The 26,975-nt window shown below is 37.4% G+C and overlaps 1 protein-coding gene across 3 annotated transcripts in view; it reads left to right on the forward strand.

Moving 5' to 3' along the window:
* The window catches only part of ZNF608 (zinc finger protein 608), an 84,908-nt gene that overhangs the window by 14,392 nt on the left and 43,541 nt on the right, over positions 1-26,975 (forward strand). For all 3 annotated transcript variants that reach the window (XM_030470126.1, XM_030470127.1, XM_030470125.1), the window contains exon 3: positions 23,685-23,940. In XM_030470126.1, coding sequence (XP_030325986.1) covers positions 23,685-23,940 — 256 coding nt within the window. The remainder of the gene's footprint in view (positions 1-23,684; positions 23,941-26,975) is intronic.

Genomic DNA, 26,975 nt, shown 5'->3' on the forward strand with positions numbered 1-26,975 from the left:
TCACGATGCTTTCACCTCTTTCTTCATTTGCTCCAGCTTCTAGTTTGACAATGTTCCCCTGAGGCAGAATTCTAATCTGCTTCCAATTAGTTGCAAAATGTGACTCAAATTTCCACATTATGGCTGCTGTTTTACTTGCACGCACACAACTAGAAACAAATTAATGCTCTTGAATATTTATTTTTGAGTCTTCAGATTTACTCTGGGAGGAAAAGTTGCCAAGTATTTTCAAACTACTTCCAAGATTTACTTTTTTCCTCAAACTGAAATATTTATTAGAGGTTTTAAATGCCTCTTACTACGTAATTTTACAAAACCTTCCCAGCTGGTTGGTTATTATTGAGGATACATTGCATGTCGGTTTAAAAGAAGAAAAAAGAACAATACTTACAGGTGGGGTTAAAATTTGGTTGTGAATGCTGTGCCAATTCACAATTTGAGGCACAAAACCAACCTGCCCTGCCCTGCCCTGCCCTCCCCTCCCCCTCCCCCTCTCTCAATTGATTGGGGAAGAAGTGAAATTTTGAGTGGAGCGTATGGAAATCTAGACTGAAACACCATGGAAATGACTTGAATCTGAATGCAAGTGGTAATCTGAACTTCAGTCCTCGTTCAAGGCAAAATTGGTGTCAGAGGGTCTGTGACAATTCTGCTCTGTTGCCTGTCCGCCTCAATGCCTTATGTCTGTAGTTGCCTATATGGAGAACCACAGTGCATTTAATTCAAATATACCAGTAGCTAAATTTATAGGTGCAAATCTTTAGTGGATCTTAGCACTCTGCAGCTTGGCAGATTGATGTCAGCAGCCATAATAGACTTTAAATAGGCTTGCAGAATTTCATTGAAAGTATATTGTTGAAGTTGATATTGCTAAGTACCTGTCATTTCTAAATGAGATTTGCAACTGTAAATTTAGCTTTTCATTTACAATAATTCATTTATTTATAGTCACATTTAAAAAAAATATTTCATTGTGTTTACCATCCCACATTGAAGTGGTGGCCTGCTAGCCCCGTGTTGTATGTATAAACATCTGAATGAAGGCAAACACACACAGACAGGCTGTGTTTTGGTTCATAATCCCTGAAAACTTATTTTTCACCAAGAACAAAAACATAAAAATAGAGGTAAAGGAAAATTACCTTGGTGTTACTTTGTTTTCTCATCGGTTGTGAGCGACTCTTAACTGCAGAAATGAGAAACTTAATGTGTTATTTATTTCTGTGAAGCTTTTGCTTAGTCTGGTAGGCTTCTGTGATTCACAACATCGTTTTATAAGGAAACAATATTTGCAAACATTGTGAAATGCTTCAGCAGCATGGCTTTTTCTTTTTTCCTCATACAACATCAAAGTCTTTGAGGTTCAGCTCTATACCCATGGTGAATTGCAGTTTTGTGATTGTCAGTTATTGAGAAAAAAGTACACAGACAGTTAAAATTGGAGTGGGGGAAAAAAAAAAAAAAGGCATGCATTTGTAGGTTACAATAACTGACTTAAAGACATCCAGAGTTTTTAACCAGGCCAGTACATTAAAAAAACAGCCCCACACATCCACACGTGTGTGTACACACACATGCAACCACACATTATTAATTTTCCAGGCAAAAGCCACAGTGTGTCAGAGAAGCATTAAATGCTTTTGTTGATAGCTTATAGTTCTATAAACTCTAAATGAGCTTATTGCCTTTTAACCAGCACTAAATAATAGAAGAACCTATGAGCCTTCACATTGGACAGCAGCCAAGGAGCCAAAGAAAGAAAGAAAGAAAGAAAGAAAAAAAAGTCTGAATGGTTTAATTGTACAGCAAATCATTTGTTTACAGATTAAGACTTATTTGGTAGCTAAATCCTGTGGACAAGGAGATGAAAGAGTGAGGTGCTAAGGTACAGGAAATGAGCGTTATATTTTGTGACTACGTCCTGCTATTTTTGCCTCCTCCTGAAGCAGAGGAGGCAGGGAAAAATGAATTGTTTAACAGCAAAGTCTGCTGAGCAAAGAGCACATATTAAGTAGGAACAAAAGGGTGGGAGAAGGGAAGTGTTGGTGTGCTTTACGTGCTGACAGGAACCTGACAACTGGAGTTGCTTCCAGCTAAGGGGCACCAGTCGGTGGCAAGAAGAGTTGCCCTATTTTGTTTTCTGTCTGAATGGGGTGGGGGAGAAATGCCTCTGTTAATGTGAGCAAACATAATACATTTTCTTGAACCTTTTTCTCCCTCATACGCAGTTTGGCTTGCTCACAAGACCTTCCCTCCCCCTCTCTTTTTCCTCTCTCTCCTTTTTAAGAGCAAGTTTTTTAAATGGGCCTTTGTTTCAGTATTGTAATTAATTGGTTGACAGTTCAAATGGTTAAGAAGTGCTTGTGGGTCCTGCTTTATTGTTGTACAACATTTTTTTAAAGACCCACTTACTGGTGGCCTGTAAATTTGAAGGTATCATTTTCATGAGTCACTGGTTTAAAGATCAAAGTCAAGAAAGCATTACAGCAGAAGTGGAGTAACCTCTACAGTAAAGGTTGTTTAAGCTTCTTCATTTGAACCTCCTCTTTTTCAATAGTTTTACCTTTTGAGTTGAATTTTCTGTGACTTCATTGCTATAGTTTCATCACCATGAAAATGAATTTATGAAGTCTGAATAGGGAAAATGTATACTAGGGGAAAATAATGTCATGGGAAAGAAAACATTTATGCAGAACATCTGTGCTGCCAGTAGCTTGGTAAGCAAAGCCTTCTTAGAATATATGTTATGATTGTGTGGGAATTTCATTTGATCAGATTATGAACCTTCTGAAGAATTATGTTTGGCCAATGTAAAACTGGCTGTAAATATTCTGTTTTCCACCTTCAGTGGCCATAGTAACTTTGCAAGAAAGAGGGAGTATGCATAGCTGAGTTGGGCAAGTTGTGTCCAGTCATCTGAAGTCAGTATAAAATACACTTTTAGTTTGATCCTCTTTAAATTATAATAAAACGGACATTTTGGTATTCATCCCTTTGACTAGTAGGAAGCTTATGTAAAGAAAAATCAAAACATGCAGGAAAAAAACCCAAAATCCCAAACTTGTCAGTTGTTTATATTTGAAATCTAGTACAGGAATAGGAAAGTTTTTAGTGTATATTATATTGTGTAGTTTCCGTAAGGGAACAGGAAAAAAGTTAATGAGCTTCAGGTGTGGCCTTTTAAGTTCTTAGCAATGCTATGTGTTGTTTCTTTTCATACTGCTTGATTGAAATTTACTGACCATATAGGAAACGTTACTCTCTGGTTATATATAAACAATCATAAAAAGCTTTGCCAGTAACTTGTGCTATTAAAAATACTGCTCTCTCAAACTGCAGTCTACTAAGTAGTAACCCTAACAACAGTGTTCTTCTTAATGGAAGATTCATACTATTCATACTATGTTCCTGGTGTATTTCCTGATCCAGAAAATGGGTGATAGATAGTACATGGAAAAGTGCTTGTTCCTGTATTCCCAAGGAACAGGTCACTTCACACATTACACTTAGAGGCAGAACCTGGTTGCTTTGAAATGAGTAGCAACATTAGCACTAACATCTCTACAAGAAGAATGCTGCCTTAAAAGTTACCTAAGAATTGAGTCTTTTACATGCAGCCTAATTCTAGGCGTATTTGTGTGCAGTTGAAATTACTGTTTCCACTGGAACATTAAATCAGTCTGTTATCTGATATCTGTTTGGTAAAATGAGCATTGACATTGTATTTTAAGTAATTGAAAGCAGTGTTCTAAGTAACTCTTAAAGAACTTTACATTATGTTGTGGTATTGTGATTTTGTTCACATTGAACTTAAGAACTTGTATAATGTGACTGGCATAGCTACAAAACCAGTCTGTAATAGGACATCTGCAATAGAAAATTTTAAAGCATAGCCTCCATGTGGTAATATTTTTTTGCATCTATTTATGAGTATATAATTTTATTACTACTTCTAGCAGATACACGGATGGTCTTTGCATCTCAGGTTAAAAATGATAGCGTTGAAATAATGGGAGAAGTTTCGTAAATTCTCAAGACAACATTATTCTTTCCTTGAAGGTATGTGAGGCTTACCTATCTGTAGGCAAATTCACTCCAGGCTGTCTTCCATTTTTGATCAATGTAGTGAAGTATGTAATAGAAAGTTGAGGGTTTTCTTTCTCAGTAGTACCATATCCAAATGCTCTATAGATTTAATCAATTTCTCTGTCTCCTTGGAAGAGTAAAAAACAGTAGTTAAGCAATGTGGTCCTGAATGTGGGTCTCAGTAAGTTCAAAAGGAGATACGCATTCTAAGTCAAGAACTGAAGACCAAGAAGATACATAATCTCAAGATTTTTTGAAGTTTAATACAGCCTTAGTTTGATTTTTGTTGTTGTTTTAGTACCAGAAACTAAGGGATTGGTAAAATTCTGAGAAAAAGGAAGTTGCTGAAATTATTTTAACTCATTAAGATAACAGTAGCTGTGGGTAATATTTATGGTGGTATAAGAGCTCCTCTTTCTTACAATTCATACAAATACAATATTATATTCAGAACTGAGTGAGAGGTGTGCTTAACCTGCACTAACAAGTGTTCAGTATTTTGCAGGAGATAAACCTTTGATAAGTTTAAATACAGATGTCAGAGAACATTTTTCTCTGTTCTGTTTGGCTTGCATTGTATGGCCCATGGGTGGTTTTGGTCTGATCTTGCCCCTGGTGCACAAAGGAGTTACTGTATTTACTTGCTTCTGCAAATAAAAACCAGCCCCATGGACGAGGAGTGTGTCACGTTTGTTGTTGATTCTCATACTTTCAGTATTTTCAGAGTTTTGACTTAGAGAAGGTCATACGATCTGGAAACTGAAAGTCAGTATACCGGGTTTTCCAGGTAATTAGACTAATTTGTTTTAGGCATTACTAAATTTGTAAAGCATTCACTGAGAGACCAGACTATGAGCAGGGAGGACATATTAGTTACTTTGAGATTAATTGACTTTCCTTTTAAATTACGGCTGCATTTGTAAATAAACTAGTAGCCCACTTTAGAGTTGAATTACTGCATTTGTTGATTTGGGCTATGAGAGCAAAGCATTATTGCAAGTCCTTTGAGTAGGGAAATGTAATTTCTTTGGTTTGGTTTAAGTCAGACTGCACTTAGAGGAGCCTCTACATCTAAGACTAACTCCTCTTATATCGCTATAGAAATTCTTTGATATCCTTATGGGTTTGCTGGTGTGGAAGTCGGCTGTAGTAAATCTTGTTTTCTGGCACAAATGGTCACGTTTTTGTTCAGTTCTCTTGCAGAAGGTTTTCCACAAAACAAAAGACTGCAAATGTCTTGGCTGTACTGTATGTAGCCTTTGTATCTGGACGAGTAGTGAAGTTGTACCTGTGAAACTGGTATGAATGGAGGAGTGCGAGGGCAAAACTGGTAGCTGACTGCCAGAGCGTGCCTCAGCCTGCAGGTATTGGTGGAACGCTTTTGTTAGGCTTCTGAAAATGAAACTCGAGCTGCAGTCCCATGTGGGGTTGTAATGGCATTTTCCCAGAATACTGCCAGTACTCATCACTGATGAGTGCTTTCTTACTTTCTACAAGGTGGGTCATTCCCTAGCTGCCTTCTGTCAAATAAAATAAAAAGTCCAGGTGATCACAGTAATGTTCTACTTCTAACCCAGGTCCAGCGTGGCTGGGGTGAAAGGTGGAGTTACATGGGCAATGTGGAGGGAAAGGCAGTGATCTCCAGAATAGGCGAGGTGGGCCGGTGATGAGTAGCTGGGTTTGATACCCTCCTTTCAGTTCAGCTCAGTTGCAGCTGCAACAAGATGTGTGATTCCAGCCTAAATGTATTGAGTTTATTTGGGCATTTAGACTGACATTTGCAATCTCTTGGTTAACCAGAGGAATTTATTTATTTATTAAAAAAAAAAAAAAAAAAAAAAATCAAGATAAATGAGCCCTAAAAGTCTTTTTACTTAATTGTATCACATCATTGTCTGCTTTCTTCGTGAAGGCCATCACTATATGTGTAATTCTTTCTCCTCATTTCCACAAGATGAGTGATTGTTCTTTTGTTTGTGTTTGTTCCTTGCGTTTGAATCTCACATTGTAGTGCCTCTTTCATTTTTTCTGATGTTGTGCTGTATTTAATGTTAGTAGAAGAGGTGCAGTACAGGGAGGAGTTTTTCCTCAAGACCTTCCTGTTCATTTGACGGATTGCGTATGCAGTCAAATCTCCGGTTCCCTGGATTCTCTGTTATTTTTCCCTGTTATTTCTGTGGACTTATCAACCAGTTACCAGAGGGAGAAAAGTATTTCCAAATTAATAGGAAAATGTATCATGAAACCACAAAAATGTATAGAAGTCTCCAGGGTAAGCTGTGTATCTGGAACACTTGACAGGGATTTCCTTTTTAAAAAGCTTTCATGAGCCTGAAAGAACGGAACGGTGCCTGTAGAAACCTGGCTGCTGAAATCCTTGTCTCCTTTGCCATGCTGTCCTGGAAGTCTCCATCTAGACCTCTTCTTTAGCAACATTTGAAACTTATCATCTGGCTGTCTGGGGCCAGGTGCTCTGGTTGTAGCTAGGAAGAAAATCACAGGAAGGACATGGTTTACAGGCATAATTGTGGGAGCCAGAACTGAGTCGCTTCGTATGAATGAAGCTCGCTTAGGTAAGATGAAAATTCACCCTTCAGTTCTTCAGAGGAAGCTGTCTGGGGGGAGGTTGAGCAACATCTGTCTTCTGGTCATGAAGAGGGATTTTTAAATTTGTTTTATTTCTCTCTGTTTCCACACTTGCCACCATACTCTGAGAAACACATTTTTTGGAGCCGGCATAAGACAGGAACAGCCTTGTCTTTATGGCACTCTTGAGTACTACACAGTCTTTTGGGAATCTCTTGTTGGTCTGTTGATTGCACTGTGTATGTGGCGAAATAGTTAATGGTAACCTGTGGAAACAGGTAACATATGATTCCCTGTGCAAATGATGTAAATTGATAGATTATGTGCAAATGTGTACTGTTGAGGGAGCCAGGTAGTGATATGAGTGCAGAAACGGCATGCTGTTGTCCGACATTTAATGCACATTAGCCAACTTTCTATAAGCTATCCCATGTTGAGGAAATAAAAAAGCATCTCTTTGGAAGGGAGGAGGAAGCAAGAGAGTGCAAGCCCTCAGCGAGGGAAGGACAGCCACTTAGATAACACTGAGTCTCCGTTTTGCCTACTTGAGGTTGTGACACAGAGTGACTCAAGAATCTTGGCTGCCTTGTCCTTCCATGGCCCTAGCCAGGTATTGCAAGTGCTGTGTTTAGTGCTGAAATGTAGCTTCTCAGTAACCAATATAAATCGACAAACATTTTGTATGAACTCATTCCTCTTAGACATGTTTTCACAGTGCAGAGGAGTCTGTGGCAGTAACTAATTACTGAAGGGGTTTTCTTCACTACACCAGCATTTTCATACAGATGCTTATGCTTGAAGTAACTTGGATTTCAAGCTGTTTTCATCTCAGCAAGAGATGCCTAAGAAGCACAAGAGATGTATATTGGCTGTTACAGTACCAGAGATTGAAAGCAAAACACTATCTTTCATGGTTGTGGTTAACCTCTGGTTGAATTGTTGGCATCTTAAACTGGCACTGTTGTCCCCAAAACAGGATCCACAGAGACAAGATATTTGTTTATTCCAAGTTTGCACAGAAAAGGTGGTAGTATCCCACAAAGCTAGTGTACCACCCCATACAAAATTCATGCATTTATACAGTTCAGTTCAGGTTAGTAACTCCCAGTAACCCTCCCACCATTTAACAATTGGTCAGCTAATCTACATATGGCTACATCACCGATTCCTTACTACACATGCTCAGGGAAGGGTCTTTTAATGTGGGCAGGAGACTTGACCTGTCACCCTGTCTGAGTGTGATTTTTAATACTATAATGAGGGTATAGTGAGGATAGTTAATCTAAAGGGCACCCAGTCATGTCGTGCTGACATGCCAAAGTCATATCTTGACTATGTCCGTGTATTTCAGGATGTACCAGTCTTTGAGGATTGTTTTGCCTGATTAGAGATTTATTAGCCCTTTTTCTTAATCTGCCTACACAAGGGAAAAAGCCTTCTCCCCAGCTGTCAGTGTTTAGTCTCTTCTTTAGTCAGTGTTGTTGCCAGGTCATCCTGACCTCTTAGGAGGCCCTTGTATTAGTTCAGGCTTTTCTGTATTGACACAAGTTCAAGGTTTTTTGACTATGTATCTATATTAGTCTCAATGTCTTTACTATATGCCTACAGCAGCACCAGCCCCACATCTCTCTTTTGGAGCTTCCTCTTCCAAATCTGTACATACAGGTACCGTGGGAGTTGCCATGATAATAACTGATGCCATTTACAAGGCAGTGGAGGCCTAGTTTAAATGATCTGGACTGAGAAATGTGGTTTAGGTAGCTGTAGAACGAGGCAAAAATACTTAATATATGAGGCAAATGAGCACAATAGTGACAAAAATATTTCGAGACTGTTTTGCTTTGTCTAACCTCACTAAAGATTCAAAGAGTTCTGTTACTAAGCCACAAATACTTACTGTGCAGAGACCTATAGTTGCTTCCATATAAATGAGCTTGAAAAAGTGTGCATAATTGGAGAATACATCTTGCTGTGATGGGTGTGTGCTGTAAATCTTGTACATTTAGAAAGTGGAGGCTCTCTTTGGTTTGCCCACAAAATCTGTATCTAATTTAGTGGATATTAACACTGCCTTTGATTATCAAACAGTTTCAAAGTACAGTGAAGGAATGTTTGCTCCCAAGCTGTTGTCTTTCTGAAAAGTCACTGTGTATCGGTTAATTAGTGATGTTTATAGGGTCAGCATGTTGTTCAATAAGCGAATTCCTCACGTTAATTAAAACGTGGATGTTATAATCTTAAAATACAGTTATCCGACCTTTTAAAGGAATGGCTTTTGTGCTACTCTATGCCACTGTTATAATGGCTAGGAATCAAAATCTGTTAGTGACTATGTTTTCTCTCTAATGAAACGAAGTGTAGAGATCTCTTCCCAGTGTGTCACTGCTGTTACAAGCAAAGGCCTTGCCAATATTAAAATTTGAACACCTCCTCCTCAGTCATCACCGCTGAATAAACTTGTTTTTGACTGTAACTTTACAGATTAGCAGTTCCTTACTGCCCATATTGCTCTCTAGCACACAAGGGTAGCCTAAAATGGCTGCAGATTATGATGTATGGCTGCTCTTGTGGAGCTGCAGCTGTGAATCTCAAAGAGGATGTAACCGTGCAGAATCGCTCTTTTAGATGGTCATTAGCGCTGCGTAAGTACAAGCCTCTTTTTCAGATGGCATTTATTCTTCACGGTTCTTCTACTAGTATGTGATGGCAATGTCATTTGCCAAGCATTGAATAACAATGAATGTTTTATTGAAGTACAGTATTCTGAACCAGTGCTTTTTTAAGCTGTTTAAGTGCTTAATTTTCATTTGACTGCTCCTTTTCATGCAAATGTGAGTGTAGCAGAAAAAGCCAATACATCCTCCTCTCTTCTGCTCCTGTGATGTATTGGACTAAGCCGAAGGCTTGTGTGGGAGAAGGAAACATAGCTTAATTTGTCAGAGTTACCCACTGGCATTCTATCCTACCCCAGTTTTAGTTCTCTTTCTTAATTTTGCTTAGAACAAACGTGAAAATAAAAGCAGAACGCTTTCTGTGTGATGCTAAGGAAAAAGCAAGCCAAAAATCAGTCTCTTCCTTGTTCCCAAACAGAAGGAAGACCAAATTCCAGATTCCTTTTACATGCATGAAAATAGGAATTAGGTCTAAATATTTCAATGCATGGTTATCTCATTCATCTTCCAGGATCTCAAAGTACTTGGAGACATTACAAATTCATTTCTGAAGGGCAGATTTTTAATGTGGTTAACACCTACAACTAGGGTAAGATTTTTGAGCTGTCTAGCACCTACTTTTGCCATTATGAGAATCTGAGGGAAACCTATGCACCCAGTGTGCTTTGTTCTTTTGAACATCTGGCCTCTTGTTTTGATTGCGAGCTATTTTGAAAATCTGGCATCAGTTCTGCATTTTAAGTTCTGATCAAATATAGTACACTGTCTAGCCATAAGCTTCACAATACCCAGAGGGAAGGAAGGGATGTTGGAGGGGTGGGGGTGAAGAAGCTATCGCCATTTTATAGTCAGTGAAATTGAGATGGTGAGATCATAGACTTGTTGAGAATTGCCAATATATTACCACACTGAATAGCTCCATCAAAAGTGGACCACAAAATTCAGACCACAAGAAATGTGCCTGTGATCTCAACACTCTTGGGTTTTAGAACCACAAAGCAAATTGTTTGTATTATGGCATGGGAATTATGCCATAAGCACTGACTGCAACTCTTCCTACATTATCATCAGACTCTTTAACACAATTTTTGAATGTGAAATAATATTCACTTGTTTGGGGACAGAACAACAGATACTGTGTTCTTTCTATGGAGCAGTAAGCAAATACTCAACAGACAAGTGCCGTGACACTAATTTTAATAAACGAGTGAAAACTTTTCAGTATCATACCTATCAAGATCAAAGGAGCTTGTGTTTATCTGATTCTTTTTGCCATTTTTTCTCTGTAGAAAAGCTAGGCTGCAGTGTAAGAAATGTATGAAGCTCTTTGCCTTTATTGAAAGATCCACCAATTCTGTTTCTGTATCTCAGATGTTTGCGTATGCTTTTTCCAATGTGTTTATGTGTGCCTTTTCTGCTTTTTCTTTCCTCAACACACAAGCAGTGCATCTTCGGATGTCTTTGATCCAGTCTTTTCTGCTTGGCCATTAGTCATATTGATTCTCCAGTGATAAAGGAAGCTTTGTTCTCAATGCTGTTTTAACAGTACAGTATCAGAGCCTGTCACCTAAACATTACTGACATCAAAGAGACTTTGCAAGACCACATAATTTTGCAAAAATACAAACTGATTTGTATTTCACATTTTGCATTTCAGATACAAAAAGCAAAACTGACTAGATTGGTTTTAGTGCCCAAAACGAGTGAAATTCCAGAAGCAAATAAAAATTACAAGAAATTTTTTTTTTATTTTTCAATAATCTAAAATGGTAATAATAATAATAACACAAGCAAGGTAGCTTCATTTTTAATATCATTATCCCCTTAATGTAATTTATTACTGATACCATTTTCTGCATTTTCAGGTGGAGGAGCTTGCTCAGAACCAAAAAATAAGTGTGCCATTAACTTCAGTATCTGAGAGTAGTGGTTTGAACTACTTTGTTTGCAAGTAGGCTTTGAACTAAAATATTGTGTTACTTACTGAAAACTGTTGTAAACCGATGAGCTTTTCATGTTTTATTGTAGTACAGTATTTGTTTTAACCCATTTAAGAGTCCAATAAGAAGGAAAGGAAAGGTAGCAGAGGTGTAATAAACACTGGTTTAATTTGCACACACAGTACATTATAGAACTATAAAATTGTGTGATTAGCTAAGTCATTAACACTGTCTTAAAGCAAATAAGTGTTTAGAGCCTGACAGAGTGCTGAAAACCTTTCTAATGGTGAATTTAAAAAGTAACTAGTGATACTTGGAAAAAGGATTCTGCTGCTGTGCATCATCAGGAGCTCTTTATTTATTAGGGCTATCATCCAATTGTTATATTCTAATGCATTCCCTGTTTCACAGCACTGTGTATCATTTTGACACTTCCTTGAGAACTGTGCCATGTAGAACCTGCAGAGCATTTGTACAGGATCACCACTGAAAAAAAGTTAATAGATTTAAGTCCTGCTCTCCACTTGATGAAAAGGTTTATTTTTACTTGCTGTTTTGTCCTGCTTTTATTGGCAGTGAGTTAGGAGACATAGTAAGAGTCAGTCTAAGAGTCATGAGAGTCACTTAAAGTCTCCACTTCTCTAATAGGATCCCATTTATCCAGGCACTATTTTACTTGTTTATGCTCTTAAATCAAGATTTTCAATTATAATATGAGAAATCTCTAACTGCCTGGTATGAGACATCTCAAAGGTCACAGATTTTATGTAGAGAGACTGGTCAGTGCTTTCTGAGAAACAAAAGCTGGAAATTAAGAAAACCTTGACCCTGTTCTGAATACAGTCTAAAAATAGATCTAAACAGTCTGAAACAGTCTTGCTTTTTAATTTGCTAGATAGTGGGAGGCCACTCCTGTCAAACTTTATTCAAGTCACTTGGCACATTAAGTCTAACATTTGGTATTAATTTGTATTAGTTCATTCGAATTTGAAAACAGTGTTAGAGAACTTTTGGAAGACAAATTTCCTGTCCCAGCCAAACAAACAAAAACATGGTCTCTTAATAAATCTAACTTCTTTTCAATATCCCCCCCCCCCCCTTTTTTTTTTTGCCATTATCAGCTGAACAATGGTTGAATCACTTGTTTTATGATGTACTCATGAAGTTATTGCTTTGGAAGACATCCGCCTGATAGAAGTTTTTTCCAGGTTAGCTTTTAAACAGTTGAATTGCAAAATTGCTAGTCCCCATAGAATGACAGAAAGAGAGAACACTTGGAAATGAAAAACTTCAGATATTTTAAGCTCACTCTCTTAGCATAGTGTCTCTTTGGACATGTAAAAAAACCCACACCCTTTTTGAATATATACCATAGAAAATCTCTTCATTTAAAACAGTATATATACTCACAAAACATGTCTAGAGTAAGATAGAAAGTATTTCTAACATTGTGTCAGCTGTTAAGCTGCAACTGATAGATCTTTAAGGACCTGGTGTGCTCCAGGCACTGCTTTCGCTATGGCAAAATAAAGAGCAAACCTAAGTGAGCAAAAGACTCTCACACACAGCATTCAGCTGTCAAGCATCAGTGTGAGTTTAAGATCTTGCATGTCTTTGCCAGCGGTTGCCATCTCCATGGCTATGCTGGCAGAATGATTGCATGAGAGCTGTCTGTCCCCTTCAGTGCAAAGCCTACACTTGGCCTGTGGTTCCACCTCTTCAGGAGCCAATTTTAAACTGAGCTGTCACTGTCACACTTTTCCTTGGACCACGGATAACTAACTGGCATGTCAAGATGAATCCCACCAAAAGTGTGAGACAAGTTGTGGGGTATTTTTTTTTGGCCAGATGTGAGTTGTCCACATGTTCAGCTGTAGGAACCTAAGGACTGATACAAGACAGTACCTTAGTTAACATTGCTATTACAGGTGTCCCTGAAGCAGTAAAGCTGTGGAAGGTAACACTGACATGGTTAGGCCAACAGTCTGCGACAGGCATCTCTTTGGTCCAGCTGCTTACTAAAGGGGCAGTTCTACAATATGAATCTGCTGCTTGAAACACTTCTGCCTTTGTGTCCTTCCATGTGTGATTATGACCCTCTTAGCTATGTCAATTCGACTAACAATGCTATCCTCCAATAGGATATGTATGTGTAGTATTTTGAGTAAAAACAAGAGGAGGGAATGAGTATCTGGAAGACCACAGCAAAGCGGGAAACTTTGAAAACTGGCTCATCTGACAAGGAATATGTATTCTGGAGCTGTGCCTAAAGGTGCAGTTTTCACATTACTGGCTTTGGGGCAGCAAAGATGGTCTGAAAGGTTCCTGCTTCTTGTCCCCTCTTCACTCAGAGGTTAATCGGTGGCAGTAGCTGAGATAGCTTATATGAAGGCAGCCCTGCAATGTCCCCACAGACTAAATTATCTTTTCCAGACTGCATACCCTTAAATTTGGTACTGCTAGAATTGAACACAGGTTGTTTGCAGCCATGCTGTCTCTCTATTTTTGGACCCTTGAGTAGAGTCCATACAGGGTAATTGATGACTGGACAGTGATTGCGCCAAGCTTAAAGGCTATGCAGTTAATATTGCTGCATTTAAAATGCCATCAACAGGTTGTTTGAGATCCACCTCTATAAGCATGTTTACATTTGTACAGAGGAATAACTGCTCCCTTTGGAGGTATATTCTTGTCTTGTTTCCATTCATTTATATGTAAGAAGACTAAATCTCTAGTCAGCCGCCCTTCATAGAAGTCAGTAAGATTTTTTTCCCTACTCATTTGAAGACAGAAATGAACCTGAAGATGAGTTGGTAGTATTTCTACTTTAGTTTTATCATTAACGAAACAGGGTAAATGGATGCCTCGAAGGCTGGCTAATTTGTTTATAATAGTAAACAGCTCTAGTTTTGAGGGAGAGAAAAGCCATTAAACACTTCTGTGCAAGGACGTTCATTTCCAAATATCTGAATAATGATTGAGGTCATATGATTGATAGATTCAGGAAAGGAATGCATAGAAGTTGTCACCTTTATCCACCAAATAGAGCTTTTGCAGCCTTTCATAACTTCCCATATGTTAATGAAAAACATTTTCTGAGAAATTGGCAGCTGCGTGCTTCGTAGCTGATGCCAGCTTTTTTCATGGACCAGTTCAAGGCAGAGCGAAGGGAAAAATGACTTGGTTTAGTGCGTGAATTACTCTGACAAATTTTCACATTGCCCCTCCTCTTATTAATATTCTTTTTAATGTGAGCTTGTAAAACAGAGGATTGGCTGTTAATCTCTGAGATCTCAAGGGGTTTTGGCAGTGGCCCATAATTGATGTGTTCACATGGCTGTTGTCTGACTACTAATGATTAGACAGCAGTGTTATCTCACAGCTAAATCAGTGTTGCTTATAAATCACACTTGATAAACTGCAGTTTCATTTCTTCAAAGGATCTGTACATGTCTAGATAGTATGATAGAGCTGCCAGAATAATTTCATAATTTCATGACATCTTAGATTAGGTTTATTTTTTATTTCAGTTGAGCAAAATAATTTCTATCAAGTGTACAAAACCGTTTATTTTTGTTATAAGATCATGCATTTCTAGAATAGAAAGGATATGTACAACTAGGGCAGGGCAGAGAATAGAAGGTGTAAGTAACTGCAGATTATACCACAAAAAAAGTGGAATACTTGGACTATTGGTCTGTTTTGTTTTATTTGAACAGAAAGGGAGCTTTTGCAGCAGGTGTTGATCACAATGTTAGGCTATAAAAATTGTCTATAGGACAAGTGTAAGAAAGGAGGACATTAAAGGTTAGATTGGCATACTGAGACACAAGGTGTTTCAACAATGATGTCTGGGATGTTCTGGGTGAAATCGGGTCTTTGCATGCTTCCATTCTTTTTCATCAAGACGGGAATGATAAGCCCTTACTGAAACGCTCCAAATGTAAACTTTTGTCTCTCTTTGGGTGCTCAGAGAGCATGCTAATGAGGATCCCAAAGTACTAAGGCAAAATTAATAGGGAAAAATGTCTTTGAGGTAGGGACACGAGAACAGAGATCTGGGAGTGACCTGGTTTTAAGCCACAGAAAGGACAAGATTTGGCTGGCTGTTCAGTAACACGGCCTGTAATCACACAATTTGGTGCTGATAGCATAGATGCTGTCATGAAAGAGAATTAGGAAAACACTAAACCTGGGGTTCTCATTTCTGCCAAAACCAAATGGCCTCAGAGCTGAGGCAAGTTGGTAAGTAAATTTAGAAAGATCTTCCTTGCTAACTTAAGTTCCTACATTTGCCTTCATACTGTAAGCTTAATCCTTTAGTCTCATTGCTAAGGGTTATTGGACTCTGCGTCAGTGACGTGTTCAGCTTAGAGAGAAACCAACCCAAAAACTATTTGGAGGGAATAGGTATTGGCAGTTTTGTCCCCACAAGGATTGTTTTCCTCTTAAAAATCTTCACTGCACATGTATTATTTTCAGAAATTTTTTTTTAAGCTCTTGAAGAATTATTTGAATTACTAATTACTTTTCTCACTGGTAAAACAATCATAACAGTCCAAATTCTGCCCATAGTTATGCTTCAGTGGAACTACTCTGGATTTGCACAAAAGTAAAGGTGTACACCGAGAGAAAAAAATGACATCATAAATTTTGTTTCCCTAGTAAAAAAGTAAATACCTCAAGCTGCATTTGAGTGTGAAGATTTTATTTTTGTTATCAACTATAGATACTCAACAGCAGACAGCTGCAGGGATAGCCAAATAATAATGCTTCAGCTCTTTTTTCAGTTCAGGAAAGCTGAAAGGTCATTTTAGAAGTGTTTTCTTTAGTGGCCTACTAAATAATCATGATTATGTATATCCCATTCTTTAAAGTAATAATACAGTCTTGTTCTTTAAATAAATTTGGACATGGTATCATATACTTGGTAGTCTTTGTAGCTGATGATACCATAAAGTTGATCTAAGGAATATAGAGGAAAAACTAACTGATACAGGATCCTACGCCCTATTGAAAAGCCCAAGTCGGAGGCCAAGGCAATAATACAGGAATATATTAGCCAAAGATCCACCTGTCTTGCCAAAGAAGCCTAAGGGCTAGCTAAATTAAAAATTTGGTGATAACTGATACTTCTCAGACACTGGTAAATATAAGGCTATGAAGTCAAATGATAAATTTTCAGTACATGCTAAAAACCATCATCCATAAGAATCTAGTTAGGCAACTAAAAGTTTTTGGTATACACAGACCATCAGGGAAGCTCAGTTCTATTTCTGAAGATTATAGACATTCTTCGGCAAGCTTTTGGAAGATAAATTAATAGTTTAGTTGATTTCTCTCAACAAAAATGTATTGAGTTGAGGAAGCAACAACCTGAATTGCAAAGTATACAACTTTACACTCTCAAAGTAGAGCAGTCAGCAAAGGGGCAAAAGACAACAATGCCTTTGACACGCAGAAAGTTGAAGAGGTGCAAAGACGCTGTTTCTCTTCTGAGTCTTGCCACTGTATTGATTGTACATTGCAGATTCCTGGAAAAACTCACAAAGTTATATTGATTCTTTATGTCTTTGCGCTCTAGAATGCCTGAAAAGGCAGCTGTTCCACCAGAGAAATTTGTTTCTTGACTGTTCAGAAAAATTTGTTTCTTGACTATGGAATACATATGTCTCTAGACAGGATAGGTATCTTGAGCAAATCTCAGTGCTTGTTCTGTATTAAAGGATAGCAAAGCACCCAAGCTGACTGAAGAAAAGTTTGGAAGTGCAGTCTGAAAAACTGACCAGGAGAAATGACATTTCAATGGAGAAAGGTGTTCTAGAGATGCATGGACAAAATTATCTCAATGAAAACGATTTTCTTGGGCTGAAAGAGGAGAACTGACTTTACTAGAAATTTGCAGGTGGTGATCTGGGCATCCTCCCAGGACTCTGCCAAACGTTAGTTGACATACAGTGTTTCACAGATGCAGCCTTTGGCAGAAGGATATCACTGTCAGCTGTCAAATGCTAAGCTTTCCCACAGTAAAACGACTGAATGGCTTTGGGAAATCCCAAGCATCCGAGTTACAATAGAAGGTACAAGAGAGGACAAGGAATTTTCCTTGCCTGTTGTTTAGCACCATTGTTTCTGCAATAGAATATACTCAAAGCTTTGAGTTTTCATAATGGTTTCATTGTATATTAATGCTGTCCTAAAAAAAATACAAACATTATGGTGTCCGTGGTGGTGGTCTAGATTCAGGCACATAATGTTGGAGGAGGTCCACAGGTCTACATGTAGGAAGAACATGTAGTTGTCTAAAGATGGTGAGTTTGTAGAACTGTGTGTGCTGGTTCAGCAGTTGTTGGAAGTGGCATAGAGGATCCTGAATACAGGGGGGGGGATTTTTTTCCTTGTTCAATGTAGTAAAAGATTACTAGCATAATACAAGTTTTAAGTGGATTTTTTTGCTTAATAACAAATACTCAGCATATTGAAATTATTCCAGATATGAGAGATTTGCTTAGTGTTTCTTTTTGCTTGCCATTTTTTCCCCCCTTTCTCTCCAGCTACTTGATTGAAGTCCAGAAGTTAATTTTAAGAGTAGGAAATACTTGGTATTTCCAAGCAGATACTACTTGTGTTAACTTGTGTTCAACACAATTGAATGTCAGGTTTCTTATCTGTATTGCAAAATTTCTAACACACAGGCATGGGTTTTTTTGTGTTTGTTTGGTTGTTTTGGTTTGGGGTTTTTTTTGTTTTGCTTTGTTTTGGGGTTGTTTTTTTTCCTGCTTTGTTTTGTTTTATTCTCCAGTATAGGTTTTTAAGTCTAAAATTTTGAATGACATTTAGGCAATGTGAATCTCCTTCATCTTTCTTTTATATTCAAGCTTTTGTGTTTCTCAACTAAATTGACCAAAATAAATAACTTTCTTAGTAGCTCTGACTTTTCTGTATTTTGAATATAAGTCTTCTAATCGATAGTTTGTCCTGTGTCTAAAATTTTTCTCTACATCCATGTCTTCTAGTGTTTCTTTCCTGTTTTCTAGGCATGTCCCTCATGACACTGATCTTTTCTTCCAACAAATCGATGGAGAAGGTTTTTTTGCCAAAAATACCTTTATTAGATAATAAGCGTGGGTTTTAATAAATGAAATACCTTTATATGATGACCAGTATTTCAAAGGTGTAATTAAATCTTTCTCATCTCAAAATCAGTACTAGGTTATTTAAGGAAACAAAACATCAGTTAAGTATGGTGTCAAAAGGCTTCTGAGCAGCCTCATATGTGAATTTAGATGCAAGAATATTTATATTTCAATAACTTAAATTGAAATTTAATCTCAATTAATGAAATTATATTAAATTGAGATTTTTCACATGACACTGAGATTCTCCATAGGGGTAGTTTCCATTACGTTGCAGAATATGAAGAAATACTTTTAGTTTTTAGATATGCAAATTCTTTGTGGGGCAAGGTTTGTAGCAAGAAAAGTTTTAAACATCAATGAGATGTCTAGAAATGCAGACACACTCCTGAGCATACAAACTTTTTTTCCATGTTACATTCTCCCACATTTGTTTTCTTCCAAAGTCGTTTCATTGATTTTGTTAGAATTACTTCTGATTTATGATGCTGTGCATGAGATTAGAGTGAGGTCTTCTGGGGTCACTGTTGCTTTAGAAAATTAACATAGAGACAAGCGTACTTTATGTAAAAACAGAACAATCTCCTTTTCACCTTATCTAGGGAAATCTAAAGAAAGCAAAACTTCCGTATATGGCTGAATTCCTTTATTTCCTGTTTTTCATTTCAGACATAGTGAGTCTGTGAAGTATTAACTCATAACTCTTAAGAACTTGTCAATGTCATTTTCAAGGTTGGATGTTTCTTATTCCTTTCAGTCTTTATATTAGTGTCTTTTTTAAGGAAGGATTTAGTTTTGCAAAGGGCCAGGCTTTGGTTTTTTAGGTATATCCTATAATGGGATTCAGATCTTCTTTCCACATTCTTTCTACTAGTGCAGACTTTCCCACTGGGAATGCTTACTGTAGATTTCTTCTCAATTTAAAAAGCAGTGCTTTTTTGGAAGGGCTTATCCCAAGCCTTGAACCTGCTCCTCTACCTATCTCCAGGCTGTATATTGGTAGATGGATTAAATGGCTTCTGGCGCATACATTTCAAAATCACCTAGTGGGTGTCACTGCAGTAGTGTATGACCCCATTTGGTAGACTGTGTCATCATTGAGACATGCCTTCAAAGATACACCTCCATTAATGAGGTGGAACTGCACATACGTTCATAGTTATGTACGTGATAGCATACTTTGCTGGGTCACATCACATGGCCTGGCTGCACGGCAACTCTTTTCTAGCTTACATTTTGTCATTTATGACAGAAACATTTCACACTGAAGATACACACCCTCTGAAAGTTGGAATGAATGAAATACATTGATACAGAATACTCCCACTTAATAATATGATCAAAAATTAAATGTTTAAATCTCTCTGAAAAGTGATTTTATTTTGAATACTAGTGTAGATCTGCTTCTGTCAGGTTAGAACCATGTCAAATAGGGCCATAGGTGTTCTGGTATCTCGCTCTTCTTTCATTCAGATGAGTTTCCTACAGGAGTACGTGAGTGATTCTGTCCCATAAAGACATAAAATTCTCCCGTTCCTGTAGGAATGGGAATATGATATGGCTGGTCGCAGTAGTATGAAGTTGGGCACTTTTTGGCTTGGAAAGTCCCCTCAATTCTGTGTACATTCTTCTGTGAGCTCAGCATTACACACTGGATTCTGTCCTGGTTGTCAGGAAATTGTATACAAAGGACACAAAAATGTTAATTTTCAGACATAATTTTAGAAGCTTACGTTGCATCAGGAAGATGAGCAGAACTTAATTCCAGCATGTAAAGTGCCCAAGTAACTGAGGGAGAACTCTGGTGATTAGAAAGTCTTAATAATATGTCCTTTCTCTTCCATATGCTTTTCTTCATACTGACTAATGTTATGCAGCCACCAAATTTATGTATTTATTTATTTATTTTTCATGTTCAGATAGAGGAGATGTCCATGGAGCACTCACTACATTACTTGGCAGGCATTCTTCATTTTCTGGGAGCTTTCTACTGCTAAGTGCCATAGCTCTGTGATACAGTCAAACACTTGGCAGGGGAAAGCTGCTATGAAAAACACTCCAGCTTTGCAGCCTTTGCCACTAATCAGCTCTCAAAAGCTCTTGAAATTAGGTGAATGAAAAAAATATTGCTTGAATATTTCTGTCTTTTTTGGAGCCCTTTGATTATGTGTATAAAGAGAGCATCTATGTAAATAACCTTCCTCGGATTCAGATTTTCAATCTCATACTGGAATCTCTCATGTGATAAACAGCAAGACTACTGCTCAGTATGCGCCAACACCTGGGAATAATCATGCAAAAATAACAGTGAGAAACTGCAGAGCATCTGTTCTTGACATTAACTTTCCTCAGTTTGACAGGCTGCCACCACCAGATGTTTGTCTTATGTGCCTTTTTTCCACTGGAGATGGCAGCCTTCCTGCCTCTCTTTGCCTCTAATAGCTTACATCAGTGCCCTTTGGAGAATTCATGAAAACAACTGTGTCACTACAGTGATTGCTGAGAACCACCACTTTGCTATGCTGACGTTATGATTATCAAACAAGACAGGATAATTTTAAAACATGGAAAACTGGAGCAATATTTAAGCTTAGCATGTTTTTTTCTAATGAGTAAAGTTGTATTCGTGCAATGAATGTGAACATCAGGGACAGTAAATGTCCACTTAATTCTCTACCAGAGCGGTAGTGTTTTAATTCACAGAGCAACAGCACCTTTTACTGCAGTAGTCACTCTTTGGCCATGTCCTCCGTGTTTCATGGAGAACATGAAAATTTATTAGCAGGTCTAAATAAACCAGAACTGAGTACAAATATTTGTAACAAAGAACTTGTTAGGGTACACTGTCAAATCTGTGCTTTCTTTAGCTCCCCCTCACTGTTTATAATACTTGGAAAATGGAAGACACATCTGCCAATTCAGTCCACGTTCGTTTGAAACATGGGCTAGTTTACTATGATAATAGCAAACATTTTGGTTTTTCTCTGGCTTTGTGATGAGTATATTTTATGGAAGAATGATGTTGCATGTGTAGTAGGAAGTTTTGCACAGCTTTACAAAACACCATGTAAACTATCAAACATCAGCATTTCATGGTTCTATAAAGGGGTGTAGCTTAGCTTTTCTTAAGCACTAGGCTCCGTTTACCTGCCAGTTCCTGATTCTATTCTAGCTTGAAGTAAGATACGTTAAGAACTCCTAAGAATTAAGCCTGGGGTACATGCTGACCCCGTTTCCTTGAAAGAGTTCCATTATGCAGCCTGCGCCAAGGAGCAGGGCTGTATGCCATCCAACTGTTTGCCTCCGCTTGGCATCAGACAGAATCTGTATCGCATAGAATCCATATCCCTCCATTCTAGGCATACATGGTTATGATTTTATGTCATGCTTACTATTAAAAATTGCAAGTAACAGCTGCTGTTGGGGTCACTTGATATTTGACTTGCCTGTGTGCATTCAAACTTGCTCTGCAGAGTGTTCTTGCCTGTGCTTTAACCCTGCAGTTGCGACAGCATAAAGAGAATAACCAAGGTATCATTGCTTGACTGAATTGTTTTTATGACACAGGAGCTCTGTGTCAGTAGACTCAGCAGGGTTTATTGGTATTGGCAGTTTTTTACTCCTAATGGATGCTTTTAGTATTCATGTTTTACGTTGATTTTTTTCCCCACCTTGTTCTATCTCTAACCTGAAGATTATTTTTGCCCTAAATGAAAAGAACCTCCACCAAATGAGGAGGACTTTGGAGAAGAATGTGGTTATAGGTCCCTCCTCTTTCTTCCCTAGTCCTAGTGTAATTGAGATCAGAATCCAGGCTGGTCATACAAAGACCACACAAAACATTTTTTTTATGCATTTAGCACACTTAAAGCTTGTGTGCATGAAGTGTTGGCTCTTAGTTTATATGTATGAATAATGCTTGAAGCGGAAGAACTGTGACAATTTTTAAAAAGTTATCTTTAATTTTAGATTTCCATTTTATTATCTCCTTATGAAAAGTGGTCGTGTGACAAAGTGAGCTGATCTGTGATACAAAGGATATAAAATACAAGAATAATACTCTTAGGTTTGTATCCCCATTTGCCCACTTGGCTTTAAAACAAAGCAGAATTAACTTTGGTCTACATTAAGATACATTTGAGCAAAACCTGTATGACAACATACAGTCAGTCATTATGTCTTTTCTGATGAGTCTTCTTAAGGGGTCCAAAATTATAAACAGCATAAAGACATTTGAGCATCTCTTTGAAAGCAGCTAGAAAGTGGCCATTTAAAAAAAAATCATTGGATTGAAGAATGGTTTCTTGGTGTGATATCTATAATCCAGTGGGCCAAATAAATACGAATTTTAGGTGGTTGAGCTAATCTGAGTGGGCACACTTATACCCTCATTTAGCTATCTTTTATGTGACAAAGAACCTTATGGCCACAGTAAAATGCCGAGAAGCCTCAGGCCAAATCTGAATACAGCAGATCTGCTGGGTATATTGGAAGTCATATGGGAAAGATAACCTCTTCAGTTCATATATAGATACTGTCTCTATGGGAGTTGTCAGTGTACAAACTGATTGTCTGGTGAGTTATATTCTTCCAAAAATACATTTTGAAAACCCTGAGAAATTAGGTGTTTGGATGTATTCTTGTAAAAGTCCTCATCTGTTATTTCAAGTAGAAAGATGTAAATGTTACCTGTAAGCTGTGAGGTGGGTGATCATACTGTATTTTAAATGATTGGATAACAAGAGATTATCTTTGATGCCATATGCATATTAGAATTGTTCCAAGTGCTAATTTGTCTGTGATGCATATGAAGAAATGGCATTTATATGTCTTTGTACTGTCTTCATAAATGTTTTTCTTTAAATAGAAAATGAAGTTTCCAGTTTGCAAAATTAATTTCCATCCATAAATCAGTCTCTGTCACTGCCAAGAAAAAAGTGGCCTTAATCCTTGTTTTTAAAATGTATTATTATTTCATACTAGTGGTCTATGACAATAGGGGATAGTCTTGTAGAAACGTAGCAATTTGCCTTGTTTAGCATGATAGATATTTTTGCAGCATTTGGGCTGATGTAAAAAAAATTAAACTTGTAAGACTGAAATTACGTGTGATGATACACCAAATCCTTGCATACACAAACGCGATCTCAGCAAACTGGGCTTTTTTTCTTTTTTAAATCTTTCTAATATCTGTCTTTGTTTTTTGTTCTGTATTGTTTTAAATCTCACAGCACCATTATAGTAAGTTTGTCTGTTGTTTTCAGGTTGATCCCCTGTTTACAGTACCTGCACCTCCACCTCCGATTTCCAGCAGTATCACACCTCAGATTCTGCCTTCCTACTTTTCCCCATCTTCATGCAATATTGCAGCACCAGTCGAGCAGCTTTTGGTACGGACTCGTTCAGTGGGTGTAAATACTTGTGAGGTTGGAGTAGTAACAGAACCCGAATGCCTTGGACCCTGTGAACCTGGGACCAGCGTGAACCTGGAAGGAATTGTGTGGCATGAAACTGAAGAAGGTAAATTGTTTTTTCCATTCAGTTTGTTTGTGAGATATGTTAACAAGGAGGAGACTTTGCTCTATCTGCCATGGTGCTAACTAAGGGCGTGATAGTCTGTCATCATGCAATTATGTACAATGGCAGTCACAGCTTTGTAGCTCAGTTAGTGAGTTTTTATTTAAAAAAAAGTCAGATTTTTCATTATTTAAGCAACTATATTTACCAAATGACCTACCAGGCAACCCAAGTTAAAATAGAATTGTTTCCTATTGCTATGTTGAGAAAAAGCATATGGAGAAATAGCTAATAGAATAGCATAAATATGATATTTAAATGTAATCATGAGGGAGGTATATGTGATGGGAGTGGATATATGAATAGTTTAGATGAAAACTTTGAAAGCTGAGTATTTTGTAACTCAGACACTGTGATAAAAAAATGTCACTATTATGTAAAATAAAAGTCCCTGAGACCCTGCAGAAATTCAGTTTGATATGTCTATTGTTTGCATTTTGGTTATTTGAAACATGCTTTAAGAGGAAAGCATTCTTGGTTGAAGAGAAGTATTCCATCTGGTGAAGAAGTGCTATCTAAACCAGAGTGTTTTCACTAATATCCTTTGCAGGCCAAGTAGGAGTGCTGGAGAGCTTTGGGGGATATTAAATGTTGAGTTGCTATGATTTAGAACAAAGTAAGTAGGAAGGGGATTATGCTGTGATATGCATATTTTTCCATTTTGGTTTTCAAAAGCTCATTATTAAAATACCAGCTTTCTCCAGTTAATGCTAAAAATACTGCATGTGTACACTAAACTTTTGCAATTTTTGCTTTAGTAATATTGGATTTCTCTAGTAACAGCTGCTTGAGAGTCTTCCTTTGATTGTTCTTATGCTTGTTTTAAGGATTATTTAATTTTTAGTGACTTACCTCCCTCAACAGAGAAAACAAGATTGTTTACAAAGGGATATAATGAAAGAATAAACAGTGCATTGCTTCATGACACATCCTGACATCCTTCAAACATACACACAATGGCATTTGGTCCTTTGCAGTGATATATAAGACCTCACCAAAGTGCTCTACACTGTCCTCTCAAAAATCAATAGAGAGAGTCAGATTTACTTGCTTTTATATGCTTTCATCCATCTATCTTTCTCTCTGTGTATGTCTACAGCAGATTCATAAGGTAGATTGATCCTTTTAGATTGTTTTTAAAGCACAGTATAAATTCTGTTTAAAAATATCACTGCAGAGATGACTGCCCTTGGCAGCTCCAATCTTCCTTGACTGGCCTGTTTTAAACAGAGCTGGAACGTGTGGGTGCTAACTGTGTTGACATGAAAGAGCAGTAGCTGTTAATAGTGTTAATTCTTGCTGAATAAACTAAACTTCTGACCCCACTGAATTTAAGAAGCCTGCCTTGTTAAAGGTTTGGCACCAGAAATGAACTATTAAAAAAAGCACATTCTGGTCAGGATGACATTCCATTTACCAGTGACTCAGCACTCTACTGGTTTAAAAACTCTTGTTAGTTAATAGAAATTAACTTCCTTAACCTTTCCCCAACTTGTCTAAAACAATTTTCTGAAACAACTCAAGAGTTCAGTGATGGTATGTTTAAGCAAAACGGTTTAGAATGTGCCTGTTTTCACAGCTTTACAAGTACTGTTTGGCAACACTACAGCTATGAGTGACTACAATAATACATAAAATGGGATTCTAAAATACTCTAGAAATATAGCTAGAATGTAGATTAAGAAACTGAAGATAATTGATAGAATTTCATATTGTATGGTTGTACTGTGCTTTTTGTGGTTTACTGTTTCAGAGGCCTGCTGACAAGAGAATAACATAAATTTTACTGTTTTTCCCAGTGTTCACAATCAACGCTTTATTACAAAAAAATGAGTTCCTAATGATCATTTTTGCATTTTAATTAAGTTTTGATGTTTGGGGAACACATATATGTATATATTTATCTGTTTTCAAATTTTCTGCCATGTTCATGGAAGCAGCTACGTACCAGCTTGTGTGAAGCCATTTCTGCCAAATTTTAGAAAACAAGGTGCAGATGGGTCTTCTATTTATCTTTAACAGAAGAAAGATTATCAGATACTCAATTTTCCAGTTATGATTTCCAGTTATGACTTCAATTAGGCCAGAACATGACCTTTCCTAAATTGATGAAAATCCAGAATACTCTAACTGCAATCTTTGTAATTGGTGTCATCTAAAACCATCGTGATGTTCATAATGACCAACTGAAATAAAAAAATTATTTTGTGATGCCCGTAGGTTTGGTTCATATTTACTCCTTTCACTGCTTTCCAAACCTGTTAAAAACACACATGCAAACTGATACCTACCTAGCTGTCTATATATCTGATAAGTTTTTAACATAAAACAATTCTAAGAAGGTATGAACATTTCTGACCTTGGCTTTTCAGATACCTGAATTACTTTGTATCTAATTTTAGTAAGATGAGTTGTGAGGTGATTAGAATAGGCTTGTAGCATGTCTGCATACTCTATGGCATATGGGTACTATGAACCAAATGTGCTGCAGAGCAGCCTTCATATGCTGCAACAACTAGCTGTGGGAATGCAAATACAAAAAGGATGTGGTGATCACAGTTGTTATAAGAATGGTAGAGTGAGTAGAAAAAGATGAAATCATATAGTGTATGTAGAACTCATTATTAAATGTAATATCAGCGTTAAAAAGGACAAGGCATATACTTGAGAATTCATGTTTTGAATGTTTTTGGTATCTGAAATAACCAGTTTTCTTTTAAAAATGTTAAACAGGTTGTCATGTTCTGTTGCATTTGTTCTTCAAGGTCAGAAAAAGAATGATGTTTGGTTTTATTAGTCATACTTTTAAGATAATCACTCCGAAGGGGGGGAAAAAAGCAGCATTGGATTTCAGACAAAACTGGCAGATCAAAAGAGTGTTGTTACTACATCTCTTTTCATTTATTCTATGCCAGTCTATTCAGTTCACTTGATCGACAGATTTAATAAACCACACCATTTTTCCCAGCGTTTCAATC

This window comes from Strigops habroptila, chromosome Z (assembly GCF_004027225.2).
Source record: "Strigops habroptila isolate Jane chromosome Z, bStrHab1.2.pri, whole genome shotgun sequence".
In the NCBI taxonomy this organism is placed as follows: Eukaryota; Metazoa; Chordata; class Aves; order Psittaciformes; family Psittacidae; genus Strigops; species Strigops habroptila.